We start from the raw sequence: 19,118 nt of genomic DNA, 5'->3' as shown, positions 1-19,118 counted from the left end.
TATATATAAACTGCAAGAGTACATCAGTGAACATCAGTTTAACAATACTTGATCCTTCACGAACATGTTTAAGGTATTTCATTAGTTTGAAAAAAGAAAAAAAAATCGTGATTTTAGTTAATGAAACAGGGTTTTCGAGATTCGATGTTTACTTGACAACATAATATGATACTTCCCATGATTTTTCAGTTTCTCACAGTGGCAGCCGTTGTGGCATTTGCATCAGCAGAGCTGCTTCCCAACTACAACCCTCCAGTTCCCTCCTACAAGGCCCCAGCACCAACTGTAGGTTCATACCAGCATCTCTCGTATCTTAAGAAAAAAATATTGTACATTGACGTTTAAATATGACAATAATTTTTTATCGTTTATAGGCATAAAAAACTTACATGATGAAAGCTTTATTTGGAAGTTCTTAATAAAGGAAGTTATGCTAAGATTAGGAACATAAAAAAAATAAGTATGTAATATTTTTGATGAAAATGCCTTGTCTTAAATCCAGGGTCATCCTAAGTACGACTTCAACTATGCCGTGAAGGACGACCCTTCAGGTAACGACTTTGGACATCAAGAATCCCGTGACGGCTACAATACTCAGGGGAACTACTACGTGCTGCTTCCTGATGGTCGTCTGGAGAGAGTTTCATACACTGTGAACGGTGACTCAGGCTACGTGGCTCAAGTGGAATATGAGGGTAAAGCCCAGTACCCAGCCTACCAGCCTGCCCCAGCCTACCAACCCAGCTACAAGCCTGCCCCCGGCTATGTTTAACTTATTATTAAACTAAAATGAACTTGTGGTTTATGTATGTATATAGAAATTAGATTCTGTAAATAAATTCATGCAAGTCTATGTACGAACTTTCAATTGACTTAAAGTTAACTTATTCGCTACGATTCTGAAATTTGTCGAACAGTCGATATGACATTTTATGGTCTTTCGAACTCCCTGAACATAACAGCGTCTCCTGGAGTTTACCTGGAGAGGGTTCCGGTGGTCAACGCCACCGCGGCTCGGTCTGAGACCAGGCTTCGTGGTGGATCAGGGTCTGATCAACCAGGCTGTTACTGCTGGCCACACGCAAACTAACGTACGAACTACAACCCGGATGGTCAGGTACTGACTTAAGGTGCCTGTCCAGTGCTTTCTTGAAGACAGCCAGGGGTGATAAAATGGTGCCTGAGAATTAGATATTGACCAAAGTAGTTGTGTCTGAGCAGTAAAATACTATCTATTATGTATCCAAGTTAACTTGCCTAATCTCATGGATTGAAGAGATTTAAAGAAATTAACAAATAACTAAAAGTTATTTAACACAAGGACATGTATGCAGCCAGTATAAATGTGTGCTGCTGATGGGTAGTGGGGTATACCCCATTCTATGAATTTTATAAATAACACTATGCACACACGCACTTGTATTAAAATGCACCAAAGTGTTTAGGCAACTTACCTTTATTTCCCCCATCTCCCCTTCCCCTACCCACACTTTTCCATATTTCCATGCTTACTCATCCTTCTTCCTTCCCCATCTTACCAAAGCTCTGGTCATAAATCCGGGGGCGTTGACCCCCGGAACACCTTCCAGGTAGGTACGTTGTCTACACTTAACGTTAGTGGACAGCTTACATTCTGAAACCATTCGGTGAAGCTGAGCCAAGTTTAGCCATTCTTTAGTCACACTGCAGCTGGAACAATCCACTCTGTGGGTGGATTAAACCCTGTTGCTATCTTTTACCCCTCAGAACTTCTCTAAAAGAAATTTTTTCTTCTGTTCTGACTTTAGCCTTTACTCTCAAGAGGATCTTATCAATATAAATAAAATGAACATGACATCTTCAGCTGGAATGATATCAGATGAAAAGACCGAGTGATATATTGAAATGATAGTGTCTTTGTTGATAATGATTTTTCTCAGTGCTTTCACTTTGTTAAATTAGTGTCAAGAAGGAAGATCATAAAAAGACTGCAATTTAAATAATTTCTAAATGATTTTCTACTTACACGACAAATTTCTTAAACAAGTAATAATGATGGTAGAAATACCGACAACATTCTCTTTCACCTCAATTTGTTACCTGTATATATTCTCTATGTCCTAGTATTGGCTTCGCAAAGTTCATGGAGAGCGAAACGTTGCTGTAATAAAATGTCACATTAGTTCCCCATGTGTCACTGTATAAGCTAAACAAGAAATAAGAAATAAAAATTACAGAACGACTACCTGAAATTATCGCCAAATAAATCAAAACTTGTGCCTATAAAAAAACAATTAGGCAAAGTCAGGCAACTTTATTACAGAATCTCTCTGTCTCTGGTGGACGAAATATTACAATAATGTTGCCTGACGCTATATTTAAGCAGTCACAAGTTTTTCTTATCAATTTCTTAAACATGGCATTTATTACCGAGAGATGGTTAACATCTGTCGGTATTTAATATCTTGTTTACAAATTTCTAAACACTTATAACTATGTATAAATGACCTAGCAAGTGCTCAGAGAAATGCCATGATTATGATTTAAAACTAACAGTAAGTAAAATATTATACATATACATGTACCTATATCAGAAAATAATTCTGGATGCTGATAACAAGAAAGAATTACAGCTACGCAACGTAATAATAATAATAATAATAATAATAATAATATATTATTATTATTATTATTATTATTATTATTATTATTATTATTATTATTATTATTAGTAGTAGTAGTAGTAGTAGTAGTAGTAGTAGTAGTAGTAGTAGTAGCAGTAGTAGCAGTAGTAGTAATGTACGCAGTCTCACCCGATATCTTCTGTATTTCGTAATAGTTTTTCACATTTAGCTTTCATGGATAATTAGGTTAGAATACGTCCTGTATAAGTCATATGTGTCTTGAGAAGCGACTAAAATACCGGGAGATATAATGTATATGGATGTATTGCAGTAAAAAAGAAACAGAATATATTATCACTGAGCAAAATAAAAATATTGAAAGGGGTGGTAGTGTTACTGGGATAAAGAAAATGAGAATAAATCAGTAGCTGAAATATTAATTGTCAAATTGTGGGAAGAAAAGAGGGAGTTTGGTGACGTTTATGATTTTTGTAGGTAAGAATAAAATTAGAATGTAAAGTGTTATTATTGTTATATATTTATAGGTGAAAGGAATGTTGAGGAGACGTATTCTGGGAAATGTTAGGTGATTTTAAGGAGTTTTGAACTAAAGTAATTTTTGTGGCAGACTCTAGTGTTGTGGTAGACCCTAGTGTTGTGGCAGACCCTAGTGTTGTGGCAGACTCTAGTGTTGTGGCAGACTCTAGTGTTGTGGCAGACTCTAGTGTTGTGGTAGACTCTAGTGTTGTGGCAGACTCTAGTGTTGTGGCAGACTCTAGTGTTGTGGCAGACTCTAGTGTTGTGGCAGACTCTAGTGTTGTGGCAGACTCTAGTGTTGACGCAGACCCTAGTGCTGTGGGAGACCCTAGTGTTGTGGGAGACCCTTGTGTTGTGAGAGACCCTAGTGTTGTGGGAGACCCTAGTGTTGTGGCAGACCCTAGTGTTGTGGGAGACCCTAGTGTTGTGGGAGACCCTAGTGTTGTGGGAGACCCTAGTGTTGTGGCAGACTCTAGTGTTGTGGCAGACTCTAGTGTTGTGGCAGACCCTAGTGTTGTGGGAGACCCTAGTGTTGTGGCAGACCCTAGTGTTGTGGGAGACCCTAGTGTTGTGGGAGACCCTAGTGTTGTGGCAGACCCTAGTGTTGTGGGCAGACCTCTAGTGTTGTGGGTAGACCTCTAGTGTTGTGGCAGACTCTAGTGTGACGCAGACCCTAGTGTTGTGGCAGGTAGAGTGTTGTGGCCTCTAGTGTAGTGTGTGGTAGACCTCTAGTGTTGTGGCAGACTCTAGTGTTGTGGCAGAGTGTTGTGGTAGACTCTAGTGTTGTGGTAGACCTCTAGTGTAGTGTTGTGTGTTGGCAGACTCTAGTGTTGTGGTAGACTCTAGTGTTGTGGTAGACTCTAGTGTTGTGGTAGACTCTAGTGTTGTGGCAGACTCTAGTGTTGACGCAGACCCTAGTGTTGTGGGAGACCCTAGTGTTGTGGGAGACCCTAGTGTTGTGAGAGACCCTAGTGTTATGGGAGACCCTAGTGTTGTGGGAGACCCTAGTGTTGTGGGAGACCCTAGTGTTGTGGGAGACCCTAGTGTTGTGAGAGACCCTAGTGTTATGAGAGACCCTAGTGTTGTGGGAGACCCTAGTGTTGTGGGAGACCCTAGTGTTATGAGAGACCCTAGTGTTGTGGGAGACCCTAGTGTTGTGGGAGACCCTAGTGTTGTGGCAGACTCTAGTGTTGGGGCAGACTCTAGTGTTGTGGGAGACCCTAGTGTTGTGGCAGACTCTAGTGTTGTGGCAGACTCTAGTGTTGTGGCAGACTCTAGTGTTGTGGCAGACTCTAGTGTTGTGGGAGACCCTAGTGTTGTGGGAGATCCTAGTGTTGTGGGAGACCCTAGTGTTGTGGGAGACCCTAGTGTTGTGGGAGACCCTAGTGTTGTGGCAGACTCTAGTGTTGTGGGAGACCCTAGTGTTGTGGCAGGCTCTAGTGTTGTGACAGACTCTAATGTTGTGGCAGACTCTAGTGTTGTGGGAGACTCTCGTGTTGTGGGAGACCCTAGTGTTGTGGGAGACCCTAGTGTTGTGGGAGACCCTAGTGTTGTGGCAGACTCTAGTGTTGTGGCAGGCTCTAGTGTTGTGACAGACTCTAGTGTTGTGGCAGACTCTAGTGTTGTGGGAGACTCTCGTGTTGTGGGAGACCCTAGTGTTGTGGGAGACCCTAGTGTTGTGGGAGACCCTAGTGTTGTGGGAGACCCTAGTGTTGTGGGAGACCCTAGTGTTGTGGGAGACCCTAGTGTTGTGGGAGACCCTAGTGTTGTGGGAGACCCTAGTGTTGTGGGAGACCCTAGTGTTGTGGGAGACCCTAGTGTTGTGGGAGACCCTAAATTTGGAGTGCTAGTCGTAAACAGCAACGGGTGGCATCTAATGATTTATGTATATTAAAAATTCTTGGTAATAATACATATTTTGACCAATATTTTGAAAAGTTGCTCTGTGGAGTTCACTATTAAATGGCACTTTGAAGTGTTACATATTAAGTAGGTTTTGCAATAGGCATAGCTTATATTGTCCAAATTGTATTTTGCTGGGGACATGAAAATGGGATACTTGTTCAGACGATCATGGAATATAAGACAAAAACATGTAAGAATATTTACTACCCCTACTGCTGCTATCAGTACTTTTAATGTTGCTACCAGTGCTCCAGTTACTACTACTACTACTACTACTACTACTATTACTATCAGTACTTCAACTACAACTTTTTGGTCACTTTTGCCGGGTTAGGTGGGATTAGGTTGGGTTAAGTTAGGTTGGGTTAAGTTAGGTTGGGTTAAGTTAGGTTGGGTTACTTCAAGTTAACCTAACCTAACCTTACTCTAATTCAAAATCCACTAAAAAATTGTTCTGGACAATTTTCACAAAACAAAACATTTTCTGCTACAAAACTCACTTAATAGTGTAAAATTTTCAAAGTATGAATTTTCAGTGAACTCCGCTGAGCGGCTTTTCCGAAGATTGACCAAGATTTTAAAAGAAAAGAGGACGCATAAGATTGCTAGACTGAGTATCGAAGGATAAATAGTTGATGGCTGACCTCAGGAAACAGTTGTTTACAGTATCAACTGATATGTCAGTTCATTATTTAGTGGCAACTACAGAAAGAGGAAGAGACAGGTGGAATACAAGAATCATGGTGTCAGTGGGTAAGAGAGAAGCGAAAGTGAGTGAACTAAAGAAGGGTACATGTAGTAAGAAGAATAAGTAACTACAAGAAGAAAAGTTGGTAAGAGAGATATAGATAATGAAGGGTAGGTAGAGGTAGTATGAGGGAAAACTTCAGAATGAACTGCTAGAGTGGCCAGTGGAGGTTAATGGTAATTAATAGGTGGGCAGGTTCAAGTGCAAAAGGGAATGAATGGTGGAATGATAAAGTATAAACGGTGATAGAATCAAAGGGAGAATAAGTTACCATCTGAAAGACTTTCACAAAACAAAAAAACAAGATATATGGACTGTCGAGTATATAAGGAGAGAGAGTGGTGAGGGAGGATACAGGAAAAGTAAATATGAAAATTGGCAAGTTTTTATAAAAAAAAAAATCCGAGAAAATGAATCAGTTTTGGAGAGAGATTTCTAAAGGTCATTTCCTGTTACTTACTTTATATTATACGTTTATAAATCACAGAACCACAGAACCATTTCGTGAATTGCTGAGCATATATATAATTTATCATTACAACACATTTGTCGCAATAATTTGAGCTTTATTACTTAAATGGTCTGTACTCAATTACCATGCTTTCATAAACTTTAATTACATTGCGCAATTATATAAAGTAACAATAGCCTTTTTTTTCAATTATTTTTCATATCAGTTTAGGCTTAAGGCTGCCTGAAATACTTTACATAACTATGGGCTTTATGATGTATGTAAACTTAAATCTTGCAGGTTATTTTACACATGTATCATCTTGGTAAAGAACACAGTTAATAACGCAAGATCTGAGATGCTGGATAAGTGAGCGCAACTACTGAAAAGAGAGAGAGAGAGAATATATTGAAATATTTAATACTGATGATGAAATTTTGGCGGTTATTTAATCCATAGAATAGGGAGCAATTTGAACAGGAAGAAGAATATATGAGGAGGAGGAGGAGGAGGTTATAATAACCCTACCTCGGTCAAACGCGCGTTATTTCTGTACGTGTAATGTGTTGCCTTCAGTGCAATGTTAATGACCTCTCAATGGGTGGAGTCGCCGGTATAAAAACGAAGAGAGTGCATCAGTGAACATCAGTTTAACTCTATCTCTTCTTCAGATAACATGGTTTTCAAGGTATTTTATTAGATATACTGTAAACCTATTAACTGATTTTGGAAAAATATCTTTACTAGCTATAAAGTTAAAAAGCATAACATATTAATTCCATGTTTGCAGTTCCTTACCGTGGCAGTCCTTGTGGCTGTTACACTGGCTGAGCTTCCACCCTCCTACAACCCTCCAGTTCCTTCCTACAGGGCTCCCGCCCCATCTGTAGGTTCATACTTGCATCTCACGCATCACCAATTGTTAAATCTTATTATATTTTTTTTGTTTATGGGCATACAAACGCTTTCATGGCAAAATGTTCCATTTCTACTTATTATTAATTGAAGAAATTTAGGTTAAGACTGAAAGCAAATCAAAAAAGCAATCTGCAATAATTTTATGATGAAAAAACCATGCCTTAAATTCCAGGGTCATCCCAAGTACGACTTCAACTATGCTGTGAAGGACGACCCTTCAGGTAACGACTTTGGACATCAAGAATCCCGTGACGGCTACAATACTCAGGGGAACTACTACGTGCTGCTTCCTGATGGTCGTCTGCAGAGAGTTTCATACACTGTGAACGGTGACTCAGGCTACGTGGCTCAAGTGGAATATGAGGGTGAAGCCCAGTACCCAGCCTACCAGCCTGCCCCAGCCTACCAGCCCAGCTACAAGCCTGCCCCTGGCTATGCTTAATTTAGCATTTCACAAATATTTTCTATTAGCCTATTTATGTAAATACAAAGTAGATGCTTATAAATAAAGGTATGCAATCCATTCACGATATCTTAATAAATTTTAAGTTGATTTTTATCAAAGATTCAGAAATTTAAGTGAGGCCCTGGTATTTACGATCTTAAGAGCCTCCCTCAATGTAACAGCGCCATCTAATGACTAAATGGTGAATACAAGTTAAGTACTGTCCACTGTAGCTAATGTCAGGCTTAATCTTATGGATTCAAGAAATTTCAGTGTAATGCAGCGCAAAAATACAAGTAAATCTAAAGGACAAAGATTATACCTTTTCTTCATGAGGAAGTTGATGCTCAGTGAATGTTCGTGGACACCTTCCACTGATACTTATTGATGAAGTTGAGTGAGGCTTCAAACCATCGGATTATACTTAACTATCCTGTATCAGGGGTCAAGCCCCAGCAAAATTAGATGTATTTCTGTTAGTGCATGTTCTGAGAAACTCTTCCTCTGTTGCTTACAGGCCCAGCCTGGTGAATTTCGGTGTAAGAACTCGGACTGGTACAGAAAACGGCGTAAGTTTCTAGTGCAGCTAAATAACAGATCTGAAGATTTGAAGCTGTTCTGATGATATATTCACGAGTTACTGCATAGAAAGCAACATCCCATTTTGTCTAATGGAAACTTCAACCTGTTACCTACACAACCCAAAGCCAATCTTAACCTTCACTAAGATACACCAGCTTTCAAACTTATATTTAATTTAATATATAATATATAATAATTATAATATGTTTATTTCTACAAGTACATGTACAAGGTATACAGGCCTAGCTGACATCAATCACATACTACTATATGGAAAGCCACTTGTTATGCTGAGCATAGTGGGCAAATTAGGTCAGTTTTGTCCCAGGATGCGACCCACACCAGTCCACTAACACCCAGGTATCCATTTTATACTGATGGGTGAACAAGGACGGCAGGTGTCTAATGGAAACACGTTCATGATGTTTACCAGCCGTACCGAAGATGCGAACTCCGGACCTCAGTGTGTGAGCTGAGTGCGCTAGTGATCGAAGCATTCTATAGTTATTACAAAGCAACCAATACTGTAAACTGTTATTAAAACTGATAAATTTAGACTTGTATAAATCGGTTAAAAATCCGACAAGCTGATGAACGAGATACATGTGAGATAGTTGGAGATCTTTCTTGTGGGAAATTTTCCACAGTAAAGATACCCAATTGTTGCGGGAGTCTCATTCATTAACCTTGGACTTATACTTCTGAATAACATTGCTTACCTTCCTTTGAATAAAATACTTCAGCACTCTAAGTTAAAAGCTACTCAGACGATGCATTCTCAAGTCATTGCACAGAAAAAATTACCCATTATTTTTCGTTTCAAATTAGTACCTACGAACTTTCCTCTTAGAAACACCAATGTTGAAGGTTAGAAGCCAATCACAAAAGGTTGTCTCAAATTATCGTATATAGGAAAATAAATTTAAACAAGTCACAATGGTAAATTTGGACTCTATATGTAACGTTTTAATGGCTCTAGTGAGCAATACAAGACATCTCAAAACACTCGTAATAATGTATAAATGGCCTAAGAAATGTTGAACAATACCGTAAACATGAATAAAGCGAGACCAGTTGAAAATGCACAGCGAACCAAATAGAACAACACCACAATACAATATCAATAATAATTTTATTATTGACAATTTTAATAATAATTTTTTCGTATCAAGTGAAAACTGGTGATGAGGAGCTGTTCAGTGTAACTCATGATCATCACACAGAGGGTGAAGTGTGGTGATGACCAAAAGTGTGGTGATGATCATCATTTCAGATCAGCCTTTACTCACTGCGTAGGTCTTGACGCTGAGAAATGGCTCAATGGATGTGCAGTAAGAATTGACTTTAACTCACAAATTTTAAATATTAAAGTTTACCGCGCAATTTACCAGTGAAATGCAGCCTAAATGACCAACGTTCAATCGAGAGGCTTTACTCTGATAAACTAACCAGCCCTCATCACTGTCCTGGTCATCTAGCTAACATATATTTGGATGAATGATGGTATATGCCGACAGGTAGGGAAAGACACAATACTGCAGGGTAACTTTTATTACAACGTTTTGTCCACAACTGGACTTTATCAGTTATACAAAGACCTACAGATACACCACCTTATAAGGCAAGGGAGTATCTTGAGATGAAGTACAGGAAAGGAGAAAAGAGAGATAATAAGGTCAGGGGGTGAGGGACAGGTCAAACACTAGTATAAACCATACCACGGTATGGTTTATTTGCAATCGTGTCATTACGATTTCGTGAGTCAAACACTAGTATATTAGGTACCGATGCGAAGGATTATATGAGCGATAGGTTCAGAATACTACACTTGGCTTTTTCCTGCTGGTACAACGGTAGTGCCACTCCACAGTTCATGATGTGGTAGTGTAAACTGAGGTGAATGATGCACTTATTGATGGCCCTGTCCAGCCTGCATGCGTATTGATGTTCCTCCAGGCGAGTCTGAAAGCCCAATCCTGTTTCGCCGATGTAAACCTTGCTGCATCTTCCACACGGAATGCTATAGGCACCTACAGCTGAGGTGCCCTTGGTTCTGTGAGGTCTGGTGATTTCTTTGATGGTTTGGTGGTTACGACAGATATGTCCATGTTGGCTTTGCGGAAAGTGAGGGTGATAGTGGTGGTAACCTGATCTGTGGGTAGGACAAACCGATGATCGATGCTGGTCTCCTTGGAAGTCGTGTGAATGAATCTGACTTTTCTATTGAAGAGCGGATAATGTGAGAGGAATCCCTCGTCACATCCACACGTAATATTTTTATTATTGATCTTGGGTAGCTTCAAATATATGAGTGAGAGGGGTTGGAATTGAGTGTTACTTGCACTAAATCTAATAGAGTTATCAAAACTTATTCCTTGGGTAACATTGATAATGGGTTGGGTGAATATTTTTATTAGGGGGTTTGGACTTCACAAGGACTTGCCAGTTATGGACCAGTAGGCCTGCTACAGTGTTCCTCCTTTCTTATGTGCTACCCTCACTTCTCAGCTCTCTTTTCACCTTTCCCGAGTGTACTCTAAATGTGCTCGCTTACTTTACAGTGTATTTATGTCCAGTCCTGAAGGAAACATTGTGGTATCTTATTAGTTACAGCCAGGTACCAGAGATTATAGCAAATATCCTAACTCAACTTGCAAAGGCTAAAACCAGATATTTATTTTAGCCCTTTCGGACCTACTTTCTAGGCCTTTTGTGTCTCCAGATACTCTTGCGCTACCGTCAACAGGATGGATATGCAAATAAACGGTATAAAATTTGAAGGGGCAAAAGGGGGTTTTTCTCACAAACGATCTGTTTGGGGGAAAAAACCCACTTTTGGGGAAACACAATAAAGGACCCTTTATACTCTTTGTTTTTATATTTGGATGGATAGGGGTTGGACAAAAAACAAACTTTGGAAAAAATTTTTTATGTCTTCTTTATTATGCCTTTCTCACTTACGCAATCGACAAAAAGAAAGTATTTCCTTTTTAAATTTTCCCCGTTTTGGGCGAGGGCATTATATAAAAGGGGGATGGGCAAGGAATAAAATTTGATTTTTTCTGGGGATTGTGAGGGTTTGGGAGAAAAAAAGGGGGGGGCCACCACACTCCACAAAAAACCACTCCATCCAATGATCAAAAATCCATCAAGCAAACACCCCCCCTCCATCGAATGATCCCAACCCCCACAACAATGATCCCCACCCCTCCATCAGAAAGATCACCACCTCCATGCAAGATACCCCCCTCCATCAACAATGATCACCACACCCCCACCAAAAATATCCCTACCTCCATCAAGCAAGATCACCACCCCTCCATCAAAATGACCCCACACTCCATAAAACAATGATCACCACACCTCCATCAAGCAAATCCCCACACCCCCATCAAGCAATGATCCCCAAACCCTCCATAAAACAATGACACCACCCTCCATCAAGCAACGATCCCCATACCCATCAATGAACAAAAATGGTAAAAATAACGGGTTTTTGGGGGAAAAACACAGCAAGTTGGGATTTTATTTCGAAACTTTCGCCTACACAGTAGGCTTCTTCGTCGAGTACAAAAAAAGTTGAAGAAGCGAAGAGATTTGAAGACAGTAATCAGTCCATCACCCTTAAAGTTTTATTACCTCGCTGAGAAGAGTTTTGCCCAGTGGAAACAAATAGGTTAAAGGGCTTGGATGGTGTCAATTAGCCAGGGGGGAGATGAACTGTTGAGGTAAGAAGGGGATGTTGGGGGTCAGGCCCCTCTCAAATCCAGCCTTTCCCACTGTAGAAGTTGTCCAAGTTGTTTTTGGTCTGTCCAAGATACCCCGTGTTGGTGTCTGTTTACCTCCCAACGACTCTTCTTCCCCTTTTGGTCTTATTCCCCTTTCCGTTATATAACTTCATCCTGCCCTTTCAATTATTTTTCGATTTGGGAAAAATACTTTTCTTCAGACGGGGGTACCCCAAAATGGTGAGGGACTGTTTACTCGCCAAGTTCTTCTGCTTCTTTAACTTTTCGTACTCGTTTGGAAAAAAATACTTTTAGGCGAAACTTTAAAAAAATACCTAACTGCTCAAATTGCTCCCTCCATCAAGCAATGATCACCACACCTCCATCAAGCAATGATCACCACACCTCCATCAAGCAATGATCACCACACCTCCATCAAGCAATGATCACCACACCTCCATCAAGCAATGATCACCACACCTCCATCAAGCAATGATCACCACATCTTCATCAAGCAATCATGTTATTTTCACACATTTAGAATGTGCTACTTTCCCAGCGGTGCTACTGACGTCACATTATAGGTGGAGTCTCCAGTATATAAGCGAGAAGAACGCATCAGTAAACATTAATTTCACTTTTCTTAATCTACCAATAACATGCTACTCAAGGTATTGTACTGAAGCGGAAAAAAAACAGAAGCATTTGCAACATCATTGTCTCAAAAACCTGAATTATATCAAACAGCTTTGAAGTTCATGTAAGTATATAACATATTTCTATGGTTTGCAGGCTCTCACCGTGGCAATATTTGTGGTTGTGGCGTCTGGAGAGCTTCCACCCTCCTACAACCCTCCAGCTCCTTCTTACAGGGCTCCTGCCCAGACTGTAAGTTCATGAATGTATCTCATGTATCCCAAGATAAGTGTCGTATAATGAAATCCAGACTATGTGATAATTTTCTTGCATTTATAGGCATGATAAAGGTTTTATGATAATGTGTTATGATTGAGAGAATATAAAAAAAAAACAGGAAGCAAAAATTTTGTGAAAAAAAAAACGCTTAGCCTTAAATTCCAGAGTCATCCCAAGTACGATTTCAACTATGCCGTGAAGGACGACCCTTCAGGTAACGACTTTGGACATCAAGAATCCCGTGACGGCTACAATACTCAGGGGACCTACTACGTGCTGCTTCCTGATGGTCGTCTGCAGAGAGTTTCATACACTGTGAACGGTGACTCAGGCTACGTGGCTCAAGTGGAATATGAGGGTAAAGCCCAGTACCCAGCCTACCAACCCAGCTACAAGCCTGCCCCCGGCTATGCTTAACTTATTAATTCCCTAATATATATTATTACCCTATATTTATGTAAATATAAAAAAGGTGTATTATACTTAATAAAGACAAGCAAATCAAAGTATAGTCTTTTAAATAGCAGTAAGTTAACTTATGATCAGTGATTCAGAGAGACGGCCTAGACCTGATATCGTATGGATGAATATAGCAGCACCATCTAGTGACAAAATGATGCATTAAAAATAATTAACCATTGTAAGGGATCATGTGCCGTCCATTACAATCTTCTATGTAACATCCAAAATAATATCTTGCCTTATATCACTAATTCAAAAAAATATTCAATAAACTATGCAAGAAAGTGCAGAGCACAACTAAACCCTCAACAAGAGAACATTAGCTAACACCTTGTGTTTACATGGGACTCGGCACACAATGAATGTCAGTTCACACATTGTACTCTAATACCACTTGACGCCCCGAGCCAGAATCAAGACCAATCGTCTACACTTCACTATCCTGCAGCTACGTTAAGATCTTGCATCATAACTTAGACAATCTTCAGCTGGGTCAAGCTCTGGCACTGTCACTTTCTTTTGTTCCTTCACTGATCAAAGTGTTTTCTCATCTACTATCTTCGCTTAACTTCTCACCTGGAAGAGGTTCTTACTTATATAAACATATTCCACGTGGAATCTTTAGCTGAAATGATGTCAAATGAAGAGGCCAACTGACATAGTCTAATGACACTTGGTGTACGACCAAGTGACACTTGGTCGTAGATCAAGTGTCATAATAATAATAATAGTAATAATAATAATAATAATAATAATAATAAAAATAATAATAATAATAATAATAATGATAATAATAATAACAATTCTGAGTTGTCTTCGGCATTTCTTAAAAATTTCTTGCTCTTGTAGGGTTTTCTTACAAATTTTCATTGGAAAATGGGTTGTAATTTTTCCTTCTTTCATTTGGGACGACTAAAAATGTAGAGAACAAGAGATCAGCAACACGTTGTTCTGCTTCAGTTGCCAGAAAAGTACAAGAGGAACTTGCATATGCGTAAGTCAGGATAAAAAAAAAATGATGGAACTAGAGCTAAAGGAGTAGGGATAATAGTAAATGAATAACTAGGAAAATGGGAAGTTATATTCAGGAAGTATGTAGATTAGAGTAAAATTGCTCAGAAGCGTTATAATAAGTATTTATAAGGCTGAGGGTGGCAGGAGTGTTGAGGGGGGGGGAGAAGCTTGTAAATTCTTGCCCGTGGTTCGATCCCCTGCAGTCAATAGAAAAAGTTACAACTGTTTATTATAGTTTTGTGTGACTTAATATGCATCACATCATAGGGGCTAAAAGCAAATATCCAGTGTGATAAGCAATACACAAATAACCTGTACATAGGAGAGAGGAGCTTAAGACAACGCTTCGGTCCGACTTGGACCATTTACACAGTCACACAATGTGACTTTGTAAATTGTCGTAAGCTTCTCTCTCCTATGTGCAGTGTTGTGTCTTGTTGTTCTTTCTTTATTCAGTGTGATAAGCATATGTTATTCTCCTAAAATTATTTCATAAAAAGGGAGAGCAATAAGAGAATAAATAGGAGTTGGAGGAGGAAGAGCAGGTGAAGGATATCGAGGAGGCAAAATACAACAAATTCAGCTCATTGTTAATAAATCTCAGTAGAGTCAAAAGGTGCTGTCACTGGTGAAAGGAGAGCAACAATAGACTGATTGTAATGAGTGTAAAAATGGGTTTTGTTACTCTATATCAAAGAGTCACATAATTCTCACAGAAAGTAACGTCTTTTAATAAGTGTAATAATAGAGTTTGAAATAAAATAAAAGAAAAACTGCTTGGATTGCAAGGCTACGATTTGTGTTAATTAGTTAGGTCGCTCTGGAAGACTCAGCGTAAACACAAGTCATAAATACAAATAAATAAGAATTTGTGATGATGTTCAAAGTTGATAGGAAGTAAGTTATGAAAGAAGGAACACTGCAGCAGACCTACTTGTCCATGCGAGGGCGATTATAGTCAGAGTGTCGAGTTGTTGCCTGTTACTCTACTGTCTCTGTGCTTTTAGATAAATAATTCCTGTAGCAGATGCCATGTAATTCATAGAAACGCGAGCCCAAGCCGGCAGGACAGAGCAGCACTGTCTAGTTTACATATAACATACCAACACTACTAGACTCACGAAATCGTAATGACACGATTGCAAACAAACCATACCACGGGTGGGGTTTGAACCCGCGGTCATTGAATGAACTGCTCTTATTATTGTGTTATTTACATCGGAAATACAGTTTTATTTCTACACTGGTTGAATTAACCAAGAACAATTATCAAATGGTATACAATACCGACAGGTTGGTAGATAAGACACATAGGCAACATTTAGGCAACTTTATTCCGAAACGTTTCGCCTACACAGTAGGCGAAACGTTTCGGGATCAGTCCATCACCCTTGAAGTCGTTTCGGAATCAGTCCATCACCCTTGAAGTCGTAGATTTGAGGTTGTCAGTCCCTCAGCCTGGAAAAGAACTTCTCCAGGCTGAGGGACTGACAACCTCAAATCTACGACTTCAAGGGTGATGGACTGATTACATCGTCTTCACATCTCTACTGCTCCCTCCTACTTTCTGTACTCGACTGAAGAAGACTACTCTGTAGGCGAAACGTTTCGGAATAAAGTTGCCTAAACGTTGTCTATGTGTCTTACCTACTAACCGAGAACAGCCACCAAATTTGCATTAAACGAGAGGGAAAGGTGCGCTTACATAATAATTTGTCCACTATTAATTTGGGTGGCCTCTAGGAACTGTTAGATAGTACAGGTAATGGTTCCTTTGAAGATAGGTGATAAGGGCGCGTAAAATGTGTTCTTATCCAGCAAAAACAAAGGTCTGGCGTAATTTAGAGATGCATGAATTTGCAAGCCAGTTTACAATGGAAGCAGTTAAACACTCCTCGTTCAGTGGTCTCTCCAGCATTCGTCTGCTTCTTAATGCACTAGGTAGAGGTTTCTCAGAATTTCCAATAAGTAGTAAAAGGAAAAGGAGAAGGTCACAATGATGGCCACTTCTCGGTCAACCACATTGTGGGTGGAGTCTCCAGTATATAAACGACAAGGGAGCATCAGTGATCATCAGTTTAAGACGAAGTGATCAACTAATAACATGTTTCTGAAGGTAATTCTTGGAATGTAAAGCAAAAAAATTGTAATACCAGTGTGTGTGAGCAATATGAAAATATTCATTTCAAATTTACAAACGCTTTTCAAATTTACTATAGAAACTAATGTCATATATCTATGGTTTACAGGCTTTCATCGTGGGAGTGTTTGTTGCCGTTGTCTCGGCTGAGCTTCCTCCCTCCTACAACCCTCCAGCACCTTCCTACAAACACCCAGCTCCCTCCTATGGCCCCCCAGCACCAACTGTAGGTTTATATATGTATCTCATGTGCCTTAAGATAGAAGTGTTTCATACTGACATCCATATAATGTTATAATTTCCCTGCTGCCATAAGCATACTAAATATTCTATGTTATACACTGAGCTCCAATATTTTCTTTATTTGAGAATGTCCTGAAAAAATTGACAGCACATGGATATTAATCTTCAATATTTGATAATGTAGTGTACTTTCACTGTCAGGGTCATCCCAAGTACGACTTCAACTATGCCGTGAAGGATGACCCTTCAGGTGACGACTTTGGACATCAAGAATCCCGTGACGGCTACAATACTCAGGGGAACTACTACGTGCTGCTTCCTGATGGTCGTCTGCAGAGAGTTTCATACACTGTGAACGGTGACGCAGGCTACGTGGCTCAAGTGGAATATGAGGGTAAAGCCCAGTACCCAGCCTACCAGCCTGCCCCAGCATACCAACCTACCCCCAGCTACAAACCAGCTCCCACCTACAAACCAGCTCCCACCCACAAGCCTGCCCCCAGCTATGCCTAACAAAGAAGTACAATGATATTCACTATTGATCTATTTATATAATTTCTAAATGTGTGTATTAAATGTAATAAATGCAAATCCTTACATCATATTTCATTTAAAGTTAACTAATATCGAGCCAGAAAGAGGCTGAAGTGATGCCATGATATCTTGTGGTTATCTGGATCAGTCTTAATGTACCTGCGCCACGTCCTTAAGTAATAGTGTATAAGAGAGGTAACTGACAACATAAATTTACATTAACAGTTCTATGCTGACTGATATCGTACATGAAGTGTTACAGGGTAAGATTCTGGGCTTCTGACTGCTGTTGAGTTTGTATTACTGCATGAGGGTTGTGAAATGAATGCACTTTGTGACACTATTAACATCTTAATGAATTGCATTCTCTTGTTACGGTCTACTACAGTCGATACACGGAGGCCTGATGATGTTAGTTTGATTTCACAAATATTAGAAGATAAAAAAAAATAAAAAAATTTTTTTAGAGAGATAGGTAGGTGACTTGGACCTGCCTCGCATGGGCCAGTAGGAGGCTTGGACCTGCCTCGCATGGGCCAGTAGGTGACTTGGACCTACCTCGCATGGGCCAGTAGGTCTGCTGCAGTGTTCCTTCTTTCTTATATTCTTAAATGCAGTTAGTGAAGGTAAATGTGTAATGAATATTTCTGTTATATTCTGATAAGTTTTATGAAGCTATCAGAACTCTAGAAGCAGAAATGAATGATTCAAGATAATGTTCACTGTTTACTCCTGGGCTCACACTGCCTCGTCATCCCCTGTGGCAAGTAATCCATCTTAGCACTTGGCTTTTGTAAGCACGTGATGCCCCTTACCATGTGAAGCCCTGTAATTTGTTTCGTCCCGGTCAACTGCCAATACTGGCGGTACCTAGATCCAGCTATGAAGATAATAACTCTGGCATTAAGACGTTATCACAGTTGCTCATTACTGATAACACAGTTCTTAAGGGAGACTCTTAAGAAAGGTAAGACAGATTGGTGGCACACTTTGGAAGGCTGTCTAAAAACAAGAAATTAAATGTGAGCAAAGACAAGGAGGAAAGTGATGCTAGTATACAAAAAAATTAGACAAAATTTTAGACATCAGATTGGAGGAAGAAGGTTTGGAGGGTAGTAAGTGTGTGTTCAGATATTTGGAAGTGGATGTGTTGAATGATGGGTAGATGAAAGATGAAATGTTTTTAAAAACCAAGTGGGAATACTATTGAGAAGTCTTGGGAAAAAAATTAAGAAACGGAAGCAAACTGTGGAATACATGAAAGTATAGTGATATCAACGCTTTCTTATGGGTGTGAGGCAGAGTCTTGAATCGTTGCAATAATGTGGCTGAAAGCAGAAGAAATATCATTTGAGATCATTATACTGTGTAAATATTATGCAGGTAAAAGAAATGGGATTATTGAGATGGTTTAATTACTTGGATGGTGAAAAATAAGTTGACCAAGATATATAAGTCTTGCTGTATGTAAAGAGGGAGATGAGTCGTCTCTAAAACTGTTGGAGTGAGGGGATGAAGGAGGAAAGAAATGCTAGAGGATTCATTATTCAACAAGTGTATGTGAGTGTAAGGTTTTAGTGACGAAGTAATTGTTATGGGGATTCAACTTGCTGTTGGAGTATGAACAAGCTAACATTTACGAAAGGATGGAGGGGAAACCGAAGAATGAGTGGGGAAGTTGCAGCTCAGTGGATCATAACTTTTAGAGAGGTGGACCCGTAAGCCAGTGGAAGGTCTCGGTCAGATAAGCAAAAGTTCCAACTGTGGGTTATCATATGACTAAGACCAGCGTGAAGAAACACTTGTCCTGTTTTCTAACAAACCTTACCTAACCTAACTTAACCTAGTGGATCATTTGAACTTAAATATTGGTGAACTTATGGGAAGACAAAA

At 39.6% G+C, this 19,118-nt stretch overlaps 3 protein-coding genes across 3 annotated transcripts; all 3 read left to right on the top strand.

The window, feature by feature from the left end:
• The first annotated feature begins 52 nt into the window (after positions 1–52).
• Positions 53–845, top strand: LOC128701236 (pro-resilin-like). The gene is made up of 3 exons (XM_053794822.2): positions 53–73; positions 190–285; positions 503–845. The coding sequence occupies exons 1-3, from the start codon at positions 65–67 to the stop codon at positions 770–772; spliced, it is 375 nt and encodes a 124-aa protein (XP_053650797.2). The 5' UTR covers positions 53–64; the 3' UTR covers positions 773–845.
• An 11,722-nt stretch (positions 846–12,567) lies between these two features.
• On the top strand, positions 12,568–13,332 carry LOC138854882 (cuticle protein 8-like). The gene is made up of 3 exons (XM_070100462.1): positions 12,568–12,588; positions 12,710–12,805; positions 12,998–13,332. Exons 1-3 carry the CDS (start codon positions 12,577–12,579, stop codon positions 13,247–13,249), a joined length of 360 nt encoding a protein of 119 aa, XP_069956563.1. The 5' UTR covers positions 12,568–12,576; the 3' UTR covers positions 13,250–13,332.
• Positions 13,333–16,051: 2,719 nt separating this feature from the next.
• LOC128701390 (cuticle protein 7-like) lies at positions 16,052–17,288 on the top strand. Its single transcript, XM_053795101.2, has 3 exons — positions 16,052–16,424; positions 16,558–16,674; positions 16,893–17,288. The coding sequence occupies exons 1-3, from the start codon at positions 16,413–16,415 to the stop codon at positions 17,202–17,204; spliced, it is 441 nt and encodes a 146-aa protein (XP_053651076.2). The 5' UTR covers positions 16,052–16,412; the 3' UTR covers positions 17,205–17,288.
• The last annotated feature ends 1,830 nt before the right edge of the window (positions 17,289–19,118 follow it).

The sequence above is a fragment of the Cherax quadricarinatus genome, chromosome 72, assembly GCF_038502225.1.
Source record: "Cherax quadricarinatus isolate ZL_2023a chromosome 72, ASM3850222v1, whole genome shotgun sequence".
Classification (NCBI taxonomy): domain Eukaryota; kingdom Metazoa; phylum Arthropoda; class Malacostraca; order Decapoda; family Parastacidae; genus Cherax; species Cherax quadricarinatus.
The sequence above is the reverse complement of the archived record's forward strand: the minus strand, read 5'-3'. Positions and strand labels throughout refer to the sequence as shown.

What these genes read in the sequence shown, in the direction of transcription:
- LOC128701236 (XM_053794822.2), top strand. An exon ending in ACAAGGCCCCAGCACCAACT is followed by an intron (nt 286 to 502) that starts GTAGGTTCATAC and finishes TCTTAAATCCAG; the next exon opens with GGTCATCCTAAGTACGACTT.
- LOC128701390 (XM_053795101.2), top strand. An exon ending in ATGGCCCCCCAGCACCAACT is followed by an intron (nt 16,675 to 16,892) that starts GTAGGTTTATAT and finishes TTTCACTGTCAG; the next exon opens with GGTCATCCCAAGTACGACTT.
- LOC138854882 (XM_070100462.1), top strand. An exon ending in ACAGGGCTCCTGCCCAGACT is followed by an intron (nt 12,806 to 12,997) that starts GTAAGTTCATGA and finishes CTTAAATTCCAG; the next exon opens with AGTCATCCCAAGTACGATTT.